An 18,504-nucleotide genomic window follows, 5' to 3' on the forward strand; every position below is an offset into this window, starting at 1 on the left:
AGATAAAGATAAAAGAAACAAAATATTTAGCCAAAATTATTTAAAATTATAAATTTATTTAAAATATACAACAACCACTGAACTGTATTATTCCATCCAGATGAATTTACTTTAAAGATTCTAGAATGTTATAGGATTAAAAAATGTGATAGGGATTAAAAACAATTTAAAAAGAAAAACACATTTAACTGTTAAAAAAGGAATACAACACTGATGCATGCTAAATCAGGATTATCAATCGCATATCGATTACATTAGCATCAATTGATTTTTGCTTATGATCCAATTTCGCAACATTCTGCAATCGTTCATTGAACTGTAAATTTCTTGAAGCTTCTTTAATCGGCGTCATTTTCTTCTTCTACTTCTTTGTTTTTACAAATTTTAGATTCTAATTGAATTCCAAGAATTATTGTATTTACACTATGAGTTTGTATTGATTGTTCTGATTCTTCTTGGCCTAAGACACGAGGATGAAGAAAACTGAGAGAATGATGAACGTGGAGACGCAGTAGAAAGTGAAGAGAGATCAAAATCTAGTGTGAAAATGAGTAAACTGCATCTTATAGAACTGTTTAATCCAACGGTTAAGATTGAGTGGTACGCGGTGAGGGACTCAATTGAGTCCTCACCCTATAAAATAATTTTATTTTAATGTGACTTTTATTTCTACGAGTTTCTTATTTCTTTACTATTAAAAAATGATTTTCTCATTTCTTCAACCTCTGATTTCATTTGAAGCAAAGCAATGGAAAATCCAATCGAAACCGAATCCGAAGAACAAGAACAAGAACAATCAAACTCACAGGACTCGTCAACTTCATCACAAGATCGTCATAAGTGGATAACGTTACGCATTTAAAATTCATCAAAATCTACATTTCCATTATTCAAACTTTTTGATTTCTCACTAATCTATTCTTCTTTTCTTTTTCAGCGAGCAAGATAATCTGAGGGAAAAGCTAATCACTGCGGATAGTTTCACATGGAAATTGCCAACGATATCACAAATTGGCGCCGAAGATTTGAGATTCGTTGGTGGCGTTGATATAAGCTTCTCAAAGGATGATCCATCAATCGCGTGTGGTACCCTTGTAGTGTTGGATTTCCGTACTCTCCAAGTTGTGTTTCAGGATTTCTCTTTCGTCACTCTCAGTGTTCCTTATGTGGCTGGCTTCCTTGCCTTTCGTGAGGTCCTGCTTTTTTCAATTCTTTTAGTATGCACTTAATTTAGGAGATTTATACATAGAATAGCTTATTTGAATTTCTCTTATCATACAAATACTTGAATAGTGCTTTTGAAGAGTATACGAAACAAGTGTAAGATATAGAGAGACTATTTGAGAGAATTTATGAAAACAGTAGTTCTCTAAGATAGCTTTATAAGAAAAAAAATCTGACTATATTTTATCCCGTGTAAATGAAATAGCTTATTCATTGGCTTACATGATAAGCACTTATGTTATAGTCTGCAAATTAAATTGGTTATTATCAGAGCAAGGAAATATTGGGAAATTGTTTTCATTCTATCTTCATTAGTGTCGCCGGATAGCTTATTGTGATAGTTTTATTGCTGCAATGAGTAAGGGTTACATAGTACAAAGTTTTGTTTAAATACTATGCTTTAATCACCCCTTGCTATGCTCGAGTGTCTGTCCATTTACCATTGAATATGAGTCACACTCAACATGAACATTATGCATTTTTAATGATTTATTTGATAGTTTTCATTTGGAAAATTCTACTGATGAGTTAAAAATATAAAACATTCATTGGATGAAACAGCATTATAGGTGACTCCTTTATCTCAGGAGTCTTGCATTTGTTACAATTTTGTATAAATACTTCCCATTTCTTTACCGTTGGTTAAAATATTTTACAGGGATTGATGGAGTTGTTTGTTCTTTTCTTTCTGTTTTAGTGTCTAAAGTATATGTTTAAGTTGTTACATTGATTGCTCCTATGATTGTAGGCTCCAGTTCTTCTAGATATCCTGGAGAAAATGAAAAGGAGTGATAATCCTTTCTACCCTCAGGTAATTGTTGTGTGTTAGTTTTTTGTCCATTATGTACCTGGTTCCAATCTTGTTGCTGCACTAAGAACTCAATTATGTAGAATTCTAACAGATTTGTAACTGTTTTTGGTTTGCTTGCAATTTACCAATGTTTTCTTCATACGATAATAAAGGTTATTCTTATGTTGTTAACAGTTGTTAATGGTTGATGGAAATGGAATACTTCATCCACGAGGCAAGTGCTCTACTCTATATTGGAACACTTTGCATAAACAGTCATGCACTATTTTCTTCTCTATCACTATTTGTTGGATTGAAAGATGACAGCTGGAATATTAGGAGCCACTTGCTTTTCTGTTAGACTAATGGGTATTGATTCAAACATTTCAGAGTATTATTTGTACTCAACAATTCAGAATTAATAGAATGGTTGGATGTTGTTTCAATTTTTTACCAGTTTGTCACATTAAAGTTAGTAATCGATGTTAAATTTAATTGAAAATGCTGTGAACACTGATTTTACTCATGACAGAAAATTACCCTGATTAAATGCCATTTCAGGCAATAGTTGATAGTTTATGCCTTTCAGCCAAAGTACATTTTATCACTCAATTTCCAATGTAAAAACTTCTTATCCGGAATAACTTTTATGGGATAATTGAGGTCATTTTAGGTTCTTTACATATATTCATACCTGTGGTGTCAAACAAACTTGTAACTTGCAACCTGTGTTTGACAAATTTTGGCCTGCTACGTTTAACTCTTTCAGGTTTTGGCCTGGCCTGTCATATTGGAGTTATGGCCAATCTTCCAACAGTTGGGATTGGAAAGAGTGTTAGTACTTATAGTCTCAGCTAATTTATTATTTCGTGATCTCTAGAGTCACGCCACTTTTTTTTCTTTTTCAATAAAGACTCGTGTCACTATAATGATCAGCCTTTATAAATCTTCTCATGCATCTTCATTAATTTAGAGATTTGATTCTATTTGGTATTTTTGTAGTTAAGAATTAAGTTCTTTAACTTTATATGCTCCAGTTGCATCATTATACCTAAGTTCTTTAAGGCATCTTCATTACTTAGTATATATACCTAAGTTCTTTAACTTTATATGCTCCAGTTGCATCATGTGGACGGTCTCCATCACTCTAGAGTTCGAAAACTTCTTGAAGCCAAAGAAAACTCTTCTAAAGATTTTATTCCATTGGTTGGTTGCTCCGGGCAAACATGGGGAGTGGTAAGAATTTAAATTACTGGCACTTGTCCTTATTTGCAAAACGGCTGTGACATACTCATAAAAAGAAAGCTATAAAGCGTAAACTTAGCTTCCAAAATCTACTCCCATGTGTTTGTGCAATTTTTTTTTGATATTTTGATTCAGCATACGCTTAGTCTTTTTCTCCTTTCCTTCCAAAATGTTATTCAGGCCATGAGATCTACACAAGGTTCTATAAAGCCGATATATATATCAACCGGTCACAGAATATCACTCCAGACTGCCACTGCGATTGTTCAGATGACTTGCAAGTACCGTATCCCTGAACCAATTAGGCAGGTGTGAAACAATTTTCTATTTGAAAGAATGTGGTATCTACTTTATATATACATTTATCATCATATTCACAACTGACCAGTTGAATTTAAAGAAAAGCATGGACCAGAACATATAAAATGGAGTATTTATACTTTTTAATTTATAAAATCCTTTATCTCTTATTAGGCTATTATTAACTCCTCTCCTGTTCAGAAGTTTATTGTAATAGGCCATTTCTATGTAGATTGATCCATCAAATGTTTTTTCATCCCATTTGTAATTATCCTCATTAGATGACAAAAGTTCAGTTGAGGATAGCTAGACTGATACTGGTTCCCCAATTGCTGATTTTCTATCAATCAACTGTTCCACAAACCTTTTCTTTTTCTGATAAAAGGCCTACAAATACTTCTAATTATCGATTACTTGTACGAAATGAAGTATCCTTACATGTCTATTTGAACTTCAGGCTGATATAAGATCAAGAGACTACATTCGAAAGTTTGAAATGAATGCCAGACTGAAGCAAATTGACTGATATAGAGTACACCTCGATGTCTTTTTTAAACTTTTTTCCCCATCACTTCTTAAACACCAGAAATGTATTGTACTATTGCTCATTACTCATTACTAATTCTTTACTTTCACTGTGCTGCTGTTGAACATATATACAACTTTTTTGTTTTCTTTCTAAATGAAAATATAGTATAGATTCCTTTTAGAATGAAATGTTTGGTTAGCCATGCAATCACAATTAAATGACAGTCTTAGTTGATTTTTTGTATAGACTTTAACCACTTATGTGAAAAAGTGACAATAACATAAAGTATATAACTAAATAAAACAAACAAACAATATATTGTGGAGACATTCCCTAGTGAGATTTTGAATCTCTCTTTTGATGACATGTTCGGAATTTACATTTCTAAGAATATTGTTTTTCTCTATAGTTTTTGTTGAATGATGAGACTAAGAGACATTTGAATAAACCGTGTGTCTTGAAAAGCACTACGGAGACTTTATTTAATATAGAGATTATAACTAATTACATGATATAGTCGATGTGGGACTATTCGATATACAAATATTCTTAATATTATATTTACAAATATCAACACCCCCCCTCAAGCTTGAGCATATAAGTCAAATGCATCAAACTTGTTACATATATAATTAGTTCTAGGGCTTCGCAGAGATTTTGTAAACACGTCTGCCAATTGATCATTAGAGTTGACAAAGTTTGTGACGATGTCACCTGATTCGATTTTCTCTCTGACAAAGTGACAGTCTATCTCAATATGTTCGGTCCTCTTATGGAAGACTGGATTTGAAGCAATGTGCAATGCGGCTTGATTATCACAAATAAGTGTCATTGGTCTTGCTTCTTCAATTTGAAGTTCCTTGAGCAATTGTTTTAACCAACTAAGTTCACATGTTGTCATTGTCATGGCCCTATACTCTGCCTCGGCGCTCTATCTTGCAACTACGTTTTGTTTCTTACTTTTCCAGGATATAAGGTTTCCTCCAACAAGTACACAATACCCAGAGGTGGATCGTCTATCAATGGGTGACCCTGCCCAATCAGCATCGGAGTATCCAACTATCTGAGTATGTCCTTTATTTTCATACACTAGACCTTTTCCTGGAGCACGTTTGATGTATCTCAGAATCCGGATAACAACATCCATGTGTTCCTGACAAGGGGAGTTTAAGAACTGACTTACCACACTAACTGCAAAAGAAATGTCTGGACGAGTGACTGTGAGATAGTTCAACTTTTCAACCAATGTTCTATACCTTCCTGAGTCAGATAGAGGCTCCCCCTGATTGGGTAGTAGTTTGACACCTGGATCCATAGGAGTATCAGTTGGTTTAGCATTCAACAAACCTATTTCTTCCAAAATATCCATAGCATATTTTCGTTGAGAAATCACCAAACCATCTATAGATTGGGCTACCTCAATACCCAAGAAATAACGAAGTTTACCAAGATCTTTTGTCTGAAATTGATTTGAGAGATGTTGCTTTAATTGGAGTAAACCCTGCTGATCACTACCAGTTATGACAATATCATCTACATACACAATAAGATAAATACACCCTTGGGCTGAGTGACGATAAAAAACAGAATGGTCAGCTTCACTACGGACCATACCAAACTGTTGTACTATAGTGCTGAATCTACCGAACCAAACTCTCGGAGATTGCTTAAGACCATAAAGAGACCTGTGTAACCTACACACCATATTCGATGACTCCCCCTGAGCAACAAATCCAGATGGTTGCTCCATATATACTTCCTCTTCAAGATCACCATGTAAAAAAGCATTTTTGATGTCAAGTTGATGAAGAGGCCAATGTCGAATAGCTGCAATGGCTAGAAGAAGTCTAACAGATGCCATCTTGGCTACAGGCGAGAAGGTACCACTATAATCCAATCCAAAAATCCGAGTGTATCCTTTGGCTACCAAGCGAGCTTTAAATCGATCAATCTTACCATCTGGACCAACCTTCACTGTATAAAGCCAACGACAACCAACTAAAGATTTCCCATGGGGTAGAGGAACCAGTTCCTAGGTACCACTGCTTTGAAGAGCACACATTTCATCAATCATTGCTTGCCTCCACTCAGGGTGAGACAATGCTTCACATGGAGTTTTAGGAATAGAAACAGAAGACAAAGAAGACAAACAAGTATACTGCAAAGGGGAAAGACGATGATAACATAAATCAATATAATGTGGAGAAGGATTTCGTGTTTGACGTATACCTTTTCGAAGGGCAATCGGAAGATCAGACTCAGGTTGCAGGATCAGATCCGGTGATGGCGGAGGCGTCGGAGGAGAGTTTGCAATGCCCTCAGGGACATGGACGACATGCGTTGGGTGACGATGCTGATATGTTTGAGGTGGTCGAGAAGTGGGTGGGTCAGGAGCCCTAGACTGATGGGGGATAATGGCAGGCGGGACATTAATAACTGCCGGAAAAGATGTGGGAGTACTTTCTTGAATGGGTTCTGGAGTTACGTGACTGGACTCGAAGTATGGAACTGACTCGAAGAAGGTAACATTGGCCGATACTAGGTATCGTTGTAGAGTATGTGAATAACAACGATAACCTTTTTGGGATCGATGATAACCAAGAAAGACACACTTTAGTGATCGAGCTGAGAGTTTATCAAGACCAGGAGAGAGATTGTGTACAAAACATGTGGACCCGAAGACTCGGGGAGGAATTAGGTGAAGTGGGGAATTGGGAAAAAGGATTGAATGAGGGATTTTATTGTTAAGGACAGATGAGGGCATGCGATTTATAAGATAACATGTCGTTAGCACAACATCCCCCCAAAACCGAAGTGGAACATTACCATGGAGAAGTAGAGTCCGAGTGGTTTCTACAAGATGCCGATTTTTGCATTCGGCTATCCCGTTTTGTTGAGGTGTGTAAGGGCAAGATGTTTGATGGAGAATACCATTGCGTGACATGAAATTTTGAAATTGTTGGGATAAATATTCACATACATTGTCACTTCTTAAGGTACGGATAGACACACCAAATTGAGTTTTTATTTCTTGATAGAATTATTCAAAAATAAAAAATAATTCAGATCTATTCTTCATTAAGAATAACCACGTGCAATGTGAAAAATCATTAATATATGTGACAAAATACCTAGACTCAAGAGTAGAGACAGTACGCGAGGGACCCCAAACATCGGTGTGAACTAAAGCAAAAGGGGACGAAGCTCGTTTATTGACTCGATTGGGAAACTGACCACGAGTGTGTTTCCCTAGCTGACACGACTCACAATGTAAATTAGATACCTTCGATAAATTTGGCACCAACATGTAGTTTGGAAAGACTGGGATGACCTAACTGAGCATGGATAGTGAGTGGAGAATCTTTGGCTGAGCATGTCTGAGATGACACTAAGAGGTAATAAAGGCCTTAAGACTCACATCCGACACCAATCGTCTGTCCCGAACTCCGATCCTGCAAGGTAACATTATTATCAGTGAAGGTGACACTACAATCAAGAGAACGAGTTAAACGACTGACTGAAAGTAAATTAAATGGACAATCAGGTACATAGAGGACAGAAGTAACCGAGAGAGAAGGTAGAACTCGAACAGTACCAATCCCTTCAGATCGGGTTTGAGAATCATTGGCAGAAGTTATAGTAGGTAAAAACCGGATGTAGAGAGGGAAGAGAAAAGATTTTTATTACCGGTAACATGATCAGACGCACCAGAATCAAGGATCCAAGATCCAAGAGAAGATGATTGATGATAGGTAGTGGCCCAGATCGATTGCCAACTCACCTCATTATCACCATGGTTCCTCTTCAGATTGTGTTCAAACCAAACCGATAAGTCACAATAAAATAGCATTGTCTATCAATTATTGATAGCAGTTGCATCCGTATTAGTTTAGCATGCCTGCAATCCCTCAATATATGTAGAATAGTCTCTTCCTCATCGGTACAATTGTCATAGTAAGGCTCCCTAAGCTTGAGCTGACTTAAATACATGTTAGTCTTGATTCAATTATGGTGAATCATCCAAATCAAATTGCAGATTCTCTCAAGGGCATCCAACTTCCAAATAAGGCTCAAATAATCCATATGAAATTGAGTGCCATGCAATAAGATCAAAAACATTGGATATTGTAAAATATCATGAGTTAGTTCCTTCCCAAATGCTCCTGTCAAATTTAGTATTATTCAAGGTAGGTGGCTCTATTGCATAAATTCTTTCTACCATATCAGAAGGCAGGGTGTTACTCAATATAGTCCAGTTCTAATTTCCACTACTATACATAATACTAGCTAGGGAAGCTTGATCCCAGTTATCCATTGGGTTATCAAAGTAATCAATGATATTGATTCCTTGATTCCTCGATTAACCCATCAGTCAGACTAAACTTTGATAATTCAACTATTTCCCACTTCCCACTTAGCATTTTATCAAGCATATGTCAAATACTCACAATTTGTTTTCATAGACTTGAATCATAAGTTTCGGTACAAATTTTAGAATGTCTTAGATATTTTCATTTTATTACCCCACACCACAAAGTATCCTTTCCAAACTTAATCTTCCACCCTAGTTTGGCAATGAAGACCTCATTCATGTGTTTGGGGTTTCTCAAGCCCAAACCTATAAGCTTTTTAAGTTTTGTAATATCCTTCCACATAATAGTATGCATTTTCTTATCATCTTCACTATAACCCCATATGAAATTTCTTTGGATCTTATGGATTTCCTTCAAGCAAGTAGTAAGCACTTTGTTACTCATCATATTATAAGTTGTAAATGCCTCTATTACAGTCTTGGCCAGAGTTACTCTACCAGCATAGGATAGTTGCTTGCCTTTCCAACTAGCGAGTTTGGCTCTTACCTTGTCAATTAAATATTGATATTGTTTTACTATATGGTGTTGACTTGTTAGGGGCACCCCTAGATACATGTCAAGCTCTTTTGTTTCTTTTAGACCAGACACCTGAACAATATGGTTTCTAATGTGAATAGGAGTATTGTTTGAAAACAAAATGCTTGACTTGTCTACAATTACCATTTTCCCTAAAGCTCCATAGAAATTCCTCAGAACTTTGGTGATACAAGTAATTTGTTGAACAGTGGCTTGCCCAAATAGGATCAGATAATCTGCAAACATTAGATGCGAAACAATAGGACCATGTCTCCCCACCTTCATGTGAATCCAATCTTTCTTCTCCACAACAATGTCAAATTAAGATTATCCCAAGCACAAGGAGTATAAAAGGCTCTTGGATTTATGTCTAAAAAATTCTTTTGTACACCTTGATATTTTTCTTTCATATTTGAATCATTATTATAACCTTGTCCACGCACATCAAATATGTAAAGATCAAGATATTTCAATTCATCTTGTAAAACATCAAAAAGTCATTGACCAGTTGTATCATTCACATTAAAAAATCTTTAAAAATATTCTTCAACACTAACAAAATTTGAAGAAATATTCACATATCGTATTATCAAGGACATTTGCTCTTGATGACTAACGTCGGGAGTACAATCAAGTATCACTAAGAAATACTTTGCTTGTTTGATTTTTCTAATGATTTCAATTTTAATTCCAGAAGCAAGCAAAAGTATTAACTCGTTTTGAATTTTATGCCCAAGAAAGTGAACATGAACATTATCATCTATAATACGTCTAACATGTTCTTAGACAATTGGGTCAAACTCAACTAACATTTCAATTAAGCCTAAAAAATTCTCATTCTTATTTTGTTATAATCTCTCATTCGAACCACAAAAAGCCAAATTATGTTTAGCAAGAAATTTCACTATTGAAATAATTCTTTTTAAAACATTTTTCCAGTGTTTCTTTTCTTTCTCAATCAACATTTGAGTTGTTTTATCAATAACTTGAAAATTTTGCATTCTCTTATGCAACTCATACCAAGTAGTCATATTGTGAACATGTTCCTTGCCTACCTCATGCTCTCTAAGTCTTTCACCAACATGTTTTCAAGTACAAAAATCCTCATTTGCTAATTGACCTCTACCAATCCCTCTTTAAAATTTTTTACAACAAAAATAAAATACTCTATCAAGCTTTTTTTGAATAAACAAGTCAATCTCTATCACATTTCTCTTCATTCGGTAAAACTCTAGTATACAAATTAGTCGTAAAACGTTTAGATGATTTATCTTTAGGACCCTTCACAAAAGACACATCTCTTTTAGGATATTTTGTTGCTAATAAATTAATCATTCTAGACTCAAGAGAATCCCATACCATTGGATCAAATATATTTATATCTTCAACATTTCCATTTTCATTAACATTAGCATTAACATTAGCATTTCCTCCGTATTTTCAATAATTCCAACATCAACATTCTGATTTTCAACGGGAATTTGTGATTCTTTTATAATAAATTTATCAAGAGCTCCTGATTGAGATTGAGCTAACTCATCAAGTCTTTTGTTTTTCTTACTCTTCTCCCATCCGGAATCAAACTTTCTAATCTTAGGAGGCATAGAGGAATAATGAAAATAAATTTATAACCTGAAATTGAAATTGATCAATCCTGCAACGTTGAAGTTGAACCGATAAATTCCGCAGCATTGAAATTGAACCGATAAATTAAAAAAAAAATAGTAAATAAAATTAACATTTACACAACAAATAAAATTAACAAATTACACAACAAATAAAATTAACAAATTACACAAATATATAATATTTAATTAATTAAATTTAGAAAGATCAAATGAATATTTTTTAGAATAAGTTGTTTCTTAATCCGATTCGATTATTTTAAATCTAACACCACTCAATGAAAATAAAATACCACATAGAAAATAAAGAGATAATAGCGTTCTTATTTTATAATATCAATAATGATTAAAAAAAACTATAAAAATGCAAAAGGTAGGTTAAAGTAAACTAGTTTATGATAGCAAATTTTTTATATTGTTTTCTTAATTGACATAAGACAAGCACATAGTAACAATTTCGATTAAGTTGAAAGTTAGTTTAACTTCACCAATTAAATTATGTATGTATAATAATAAAGATTAAGAAAAAAATTACAAAACTTACGGTGTATTTAACAGAAAAGTGAGAGAAATCTAAATAAGAGAATGCTATGTATGAGTTGTCACAAATTATTAAGATATTGGATAAACTCTATTGTTGGCTATTGGAAAACCTAAAGACAAATTAATATTGAGATAATTTCTATTTTATATTTAACAATAATTATTATTGATTTTGTTTTGCTGGACCTATTATTTTACGATTTAATTATGTTATTTTTGTTTTAGTGAATCTATTATTGACTGGGCCAGTTATATAACTATCTAAATAAATAGAATTGAAACCCCTATTTTCTGGAGGCCTACATTTACATCAAGCTTTATAGTACCATCCAAATTCTGAAGTTGACATGTTGTTTCTTAGCTCCATATGACATTTGGGTGTAACCAATGTCGTTAATGACACCAATGGCATTTGAAAAAAAACATCAAAAAACATATCAACTCATGTATTTTATCAGATTCCACTTCGAAAAGTAAATAATGTAATTGATTATTAATATTACCAACTATCAAATCCCTCTTCCATTTGCATGCAATAATGTCACTGAATGGCTTGAAGTTTATAGTAACATCAGGGATGGTGTGTTTGTTAACATCAACTATTGTTGTTCCACTTGTTGTATCTAAAAATTTGACATGGTGTGTGTATTGTTCAAAACTAAAAGGATATCAAAAGCAACATTGTATGCAGATGATATAATGATATATGAATGTCGAATCTCTACAAATGTTACACATGATTAGTGATAACATACACTATAAATAAAATGGATGCAGAGATAGTAAGAATCAACACTACCTCAACAACATTAATGAGTATCATCTCCAAAGCTCGTTCTGGTTGGAGAAGAGATTCCATTCATGTAAAATATTTGTTCAGTGAGGAAGTTATGACCTATTGCAATGTAATGCAATCGAACTAAGATGAATTTAGTTAAATTTTGGAAAATAAATACGTGAAAACACTTGTTTCTTAGTTATGTAGTAGTTGTAAAATAAAAGATATTTGGGGTGTTTACTCGTCCTTTTATTTACATATATTATAGATTACTCATTATTTTCATGAAAATTTCCTCCTCCACAACATATGCAAAAGAGTTATCAAACACGACTATCAATGTTTTCAACAACAAATTTCATTAACATTATCACATTTGAGCTTCTTAAATTATGGAACCGAAATAAGAGTCGAGGTTTATTATGACTAAATTTTAAATAGAAACCTTCTAGTGAAAGGTAAAGACCGTAAGTAAATATAATTTATACCTATCATTCTTTAGTTATCACTATAATTATCCGATGTAATATGTGAGTTTAATGAAAATTAGTGCATATTTTAAGATCAGAGAGAAAAGGGTGTTACTTATATTATAATAGACATCCAGAGACATGGGTGTAGTTAAAAGAAAAAGGAAATTAATGATTATTTTGTTACAAGTAAAAAAAGTAGAGTATAATAATACTACTTTTGGTCAAATAAGAAAACATTTATTCATTGAATAAGCAATATAATTGAACAATATATAGATCAAATAATTGGTTATTCAAAAATTCTAAATAATAACTTTTTTTATAAATAAGACTAGTAGTATATAATGAGTCATAGTCATAGTATATTTATTGGCTATTAATATGAAATATAGAAATAAATGGTGAATGTAATCGTAATTCACATCCAAGTTCGTGGATTTTGTTGAATCAAATATCTGGCAAGAAACGTTTGCATCAAAATTAAGACAAACGTCATAACTTATTGTTCTATATATACAGAAATAGAGGTCATTGTTGCTTGCAATCCAAACAAAGTAAATGCAACTGAATTCCTATTCCCTTCCTCCATAACAAAACTAGCGAGAAAAAAAGAGGTAGCCAAAGAGACGTAAACAAACATTTTCACAACAACAACAACCTCGTTCCCTTAGAGCATTGCAATTACGTAAGGAACATAGTTATATATATTATGAATTTCATTTGTTTGAATGTTGTTTATATATCATATATATATATTATTAACCGTTAGTTATTTGAATTTTGAAATCAGGCATAATGGTAGCCACTGTTAAACAAATGTCTTTGATTGTGTCAGCCTTTGGCATCATGTCATTCATTTTAGGGGTTATTGGAGAAAACAAGAAGGTACCATCCAACATAAAAAAAAATATATATATATATTTTTATTTTTGTTACATATTTTATCCTAATACATGCATGCATTCATGTTCATGTATAGATATAAATTTTTTAATTTTTTTTTACAGCCTGCAGCTGGAAAAGCAATACCTAATGTTGATGGTGTTTCTGTTACGTGTCAGTATCCATATGATCCAACGGTTGTGTTAGGGTTTCTTTCTGCAATATTTCTTATTGCATCAAGTGTGGTTGGGTATCTCTCTCTATTTTACCCTTACAATGGAAAGTCTATTCCACAAGGAACTTTGTTAAAACACACTTCTTTCGCAATATTCTTAAACGTCGCATTGTGAGTACTATTTTCTTGCGTATTTGTAATTGTTACAGTTTGTTCTTTGTTCTCGTTTATGATGTTTTTGGGAAACGGTCTTGATTTACTTTAGGTTTACTACTGGATTAGCTGCAATGGCTATATTATGGCCAACGATCACCGAACATATTCACTTGACTCGCAATGTGCACCGTGATGTTAACTACGAATGTCCTACGGCTAAAACAGGTATACTTGGAGGTGGTGCATTTCTATCTCTTGACTCGTCGCTTCTTTGGTTGGTTGCACTTATGCTAGCTGGTAATGCTCGTGAGGATTTTTTTGAAGAACAAGGAAACAAAAAGGAATCTAATGTTGAAGTTGATGTAAGCGATTGAAGTTTGTTTCTATAGTGAAAGAATGAATATGTTGCATCTTGCATCATTATTTGTGTAGTTTACTTTAAAGGTGTTGAGAAATTCTGTGAAAATATGAATGTATATGTTTAATTAGTAACCATAATCAAGATTATATAAAAATAGATGATATGGCTCTATTTATATAAGGACATAAGCCCAACTAAAATAAGGGTGGCTATAACTATTGGGTGTGAACATGAGAGTATAAAAAATGTCTAAGGTGTGAGAATAGACCAAAATAAAAGTCAACTGCCTTTTTAAAAGTTATCAAAGTGTTTTCAAAAATTGCGAATGGAATGTTTGATGCAAAAATATGAAAATTATACTATTCGAAATTTTGATAATGTTAACACTAAATCATTTCACAAACATTAAAGGTGAATATGATGAAACACTAGGTATTCAATTGATTCGATTGTATAATCCACAAGGTGTGTTTATACAACAATTCAATATAAATAATTCTAACCTCAATTATTTCTCAGAATATTAATCACAAATTTAACTCAATAAGGTATCCAATTCTAACAAAATCTAATGTTTACGTAATAAATCACTATCAATTGAATAAACGATAAACTACGCTAGAATTGAAATACCTAAGCATACAAATACTATAAAATTAAATTCAAGAGAGAGAGAGAGAGAGAGAGAGAGAGAGAGAGAGAGAGAGAGAGAGAGAGAGAGAGAGAGAGAGAGAGAGAGAGAGATGACATTGAGACTTATAGTGCTTCGACATTCGTCCTCGCTTTGCCTGCATGCACTCTTCAATGATTTTCCATTGGAACTTGCATTGTTCCTTTATATTTTACAAATATTTGTAAGAGTTCATACAATCACCAATCCATAATACAATTGAGAAAATTAAAATCTCTTATCTAGATCTTGACTTGTATACAACACAATGTCAAACTCTTCTACATAATCTTTACTCAATTTACGCTTGTTTAATCTTCCAATATCACCAATCTTCTCCAAACCTTCGTGTGTATCAATCAACCCCTTGGTCTTATCGATTCCTTGAGCGATGAATTGTCAAAATATTTGAGAAGAACACCGTCTTATCTGTAGCCTTTCACACAGTCACTACTAAGGCAATTTTGGAGAGAAGAACCTACTTTTTTTCAATGGAATTTGTCGTCACCAATTACAATCACCTCAATTTTTCAAACAACCTGAAAAATCTCAACCAAATCTTCAATAACGATTAGTTTCAAGAACACGCCTCCTTCAATTAATTATAAATCTCTCGTTATCAAGATCTGAATCAAATTGAAGTTGAAGATACAAGAATTTTGTTGCAAGAACTTTGAACCTTCAAAACAGAGTAAATTGATTTTCCACTGAATCACAATGTTGATTATAATATTCACTATAATTTGTTACATGAGAAATGATGAAAAAAGCATTTTATATGTGCTTGAGATTAAGCACTGAAAAATGGTTGTAAAAAAAGCCAGTTAGATTTGAATCAAAAACATTTCATGATTTGAATCAAACGAACAAGTGAAGTGTAATAAAAGAAAAACAGAGTTTTACCCCATTTTTCAGTTGATTTGAATCAAAAGGAAAGTGTGATTCGAATCAAACACTCAGTGATTCGAATAATGTGTTAAATTTGATTTGAATTAAACAGGTTGAGCTAATTGAAGAAATGTGAAAAAATTGCATAATTTAAATAATGTGTAAAGTGTGATTCGTATCAATTGAGACAGATGTGACCCAGAGTTTTATTATTTGAATCATGTGTAAAATGTAATTTGAATCAAATTGTTTTTTGAAAATTTCTGGTAACTGTCCAAAATGATTTGAATCGGGGTTTGTGTCTGATTCGAATCAAACACCCAAAATCCCAAATTTTCAAAATTTAAAGAGACTTTGAGATATTTCTTTCCACCTAACTTGAATAAATATCATATATGGCTCTTATTCCACTGACTCATACAATTGATTAAAAGCATCATTATAAAGTTCAAACCTAACCAATGGTTTATGCATGCTAAACACGAATCTTTTCAAAATTTGATTCAAAGACATGCAATCATGAAGGAGACTCACCAATCGAAAATAAATCAAATATGAAAGTGATAAGAAAAGCAATAAAGTGATTGTATTAGGGTGCTCCCCCTGAATGTCTTAGGGACATGCAACTACACTCTCCCTTTTTTTATGTTTGGCAAGATTTCTCTTGGAATTGAGTCAACTTTGAGTATAACGCGAAAAATAGTTATAGTTCCCCTGAAACATTGCATACAAACCACAACATAAACCACATAAAACAATTCTAGACTAATTATAACTTCTCCCCCTTTGACAACATCAAAAAGATATAGATTGAAATGCATAAAAAACCACATAAACAACCACCAACAAATAACTCCAAGAACATATGAGCTAAACAGATAGAAGCATATACAACAACAAAGATCAGATACAAAACACAAAGATGGATATGTCACAAGCAACAAAATGCAAATAGACATGCAACACCAACATTCAACAGCTAAAAATTAAGTGATAAAAAATTGTATAACAAGTAATACATTAACAATCATAAATAATGCATGAACAAGTATACAAAGGCTCAAATGCACATAATTAGAACACGCATTTAAAATACTTCAATGCAAATAAAAACAATTAAAACATAAGCTAGAGATGAATAAGTAAGATAAGGAGGAAATAAGTAAACCATCACAGAACTCTAGAACAAATACATAGAATGATATAAATTGGATACTAGAGTTATAGAGGCATATCAATGTAGTTCGGTAAAAGCTATAATTTGCTACAAAATAGTGCAGGTGAAAACAAAATATATTGCAAATGAAACTAAATAAAATCCTAATTATATTTAAGGCATGAAGAGTCTAAGACTCCCAAATCCCTACAAATATTGTGAAAAGGATCTGATGACAATGATTTTATAAAAATGTCAGCAATATGACTTTTAGTGTCAACGTATTCAAAAACAACATCCCCTTTTTCCACATGATCTCTAAGAAAATGGTGACGTATCTCAATATGTTTGATTTGTGAATGAAGTACCAGATTATTAGTGAGGCTTATTGCACTAGTAATATCTCACTTAATTGGAACGCAACCAAGTTTTAAATCATAGTATAGTAATTATTGCTTTATCTATCATACTTATGCACAACAACTACCAGCAACTACACATTCAGCCTCAGCGGTAGAAAGAGAAACATTATGTTGGTTCTTACTGTGCCAAGAAACTAAAAAACTTCCAAATAAGTGAAAGGTATCACTAGTACTTTTCTTATCCAACTTGCACCCTGTAAAATTGGAAACAGAAAAACCTACTAAGCTACAAGCACTACCTTTAGGATAACAAAAAGCGTGATGGAAGGTTTTGTTAAGATACCTCAAAATATGTTTTACGATCTTAAAGTGGGAATCATTAGGTGATGTTTGATATCTAGAACACATGCACACACTAAACATGATAATAGAGTAAGGATCTGATTACACCTCTATACCTAGTTACGTTGAAATTGACTCCTCTTTCATCTTTGTCAATAAGCATATTTGAGGTCATAGGTGTTGAGATAATCTTTGAATCTTTCATATCGAACTTTTTGAGAAGATCTAACCAATATTTCGTTTGACTTATGAAATTTCCTTATCTGGATTGCTTGATTTGCAATCCTAAGAAGTATGTTAGCTCTTCCACACACACGCACGCACACACACGAACACGCACACACACGCACACGCACACGCACACGCACACACACACACACACACGCGCACACGCGCACACACACACACACACACACGCACACCCACATGCACGCGCGCGCACGCACGCACGCGCGCGCACACACACACACACACACACACACACACACACACACACATATATATATATATATATATATATATATATATATATATATATATATATATATATATATATATATATATATATATATATATATATATATATATATAAAAATTGATCGATCTCATTTGTGTAACCTATGGACGATCGATGCATCGTTGCTTCACCATACTAACGTCGGATTTCGAAGCATAGTCAACATCAATAATCAAAATCATACACACATGATGCCAAATTTAATTACTCGTTTATTATTTAATTCATTCTATCTTTTAATCATATTAATACAAAAAATACAGAAAATAACTAGCTATCAGATGCATGGTTTGGTAAGTGGCTCTGATACCATTGAAGGAAAACTGTGATCCAAAACGCACCGGAAATTAAAAAATTTCTTTTAGTGATCGTTACAAATGGGCATGATCGGTGGTAGAAACTGTTACCTCTTGTGGCGATTGAAACCTTTGATGCAGATATAAGGAGTGATCATGAGCGTTGAATGGTGACAACGCCTCTACTCAATCCACACGAACAGATTCCTTCAGTCTCAGTGCGAGCTGCTACGAATGAATGATTTAAGTGAGTGAGAGAGAGAGAGAAGAGAAATTTAATCAAATGAAATGCTTCTGCACAAG

At 33.2% G+C, this 18,504-nt stretch overlaps 2 protein-coding genes across 4 annotated transcripts; both read left to right on the plus strand.

Annotated features, from left to right (window-relative positions):
- Positions 1-180: 180 nt before the first annotated feature.
- Positions 181-4,194, plus strand: LOC127095927 (uncharacterized). 3 transcript variants are annotated; one of them, XM_051034559.1, is made up of 10 exons: positions 181-318; positions 466-600; positions 742-849; positions 938-1,193; positions 1,973-2,035; positions 2,210-2,249; positions 2,784-2,848; positions 3,134-3,250; positions 3,440-3,568; positions 4,017-4,194. In XM_051034559.1, the coding sequence occupies exons 2-10, from the start codon at positions 548-550 to the stop codon at positions 4,083-4,085; spliced, it is 900 nt and encodes a 299-aa protein (XP_050890516.1). In that variant the 5' UTR covers positions 181-318; positions 466-547; the 3' UTR covers positions 4,086-4,194. The 3 variants fall into 3 exon arrangements, with proteins under 3 accessions (XP_050890516.1, XP_050890518.1, XP_050890517.1); XM_051034561.1 differs by having other exon boundaries at positions 466-551; XM_051034560.1 differs by lacking the exon at positions 466-600 and having other exon boundaries at positions 183-318.
- Positions 4,195-13,191: 8,997 nt separating this feature from the next.
- Positions 13,192-13,983, plus strand: LOC127093833 (uncharacterized). The gene is made up of 3 exons (XM_051032735.1): positions 13,192-13,281; positions 13,404-13,624; positions 13,719-13,983. The coding sequence occupies exons 1-3, from the start codon at positions 13,192-13,194 to the stop codon at positions 13,981-13,983; spliced, it is 576 nt and encodes a 191-aa protein (XP_050888692.1).
- The last annotated feature ends 4,521 nt before the right edge of the window (positions 13,984-18,504 follow it).

This window comes from Lathyrus oleraceus, chromosome 6, assembly GCF_024323335.1.
Source record: "Lathyrus oleraceus cultivar Zhongwan6 chromosome 6, CAAS_Psat_ZW6_1.0, whole genome shotgun sequence".
Classification (NCBI taxonomy): Eukaryota; Viridiplantae; Streptophyta; class Magnoliopsida; order Fabales; family Fabaceae; genus Lathyrus; species Lathyrus oleraceus.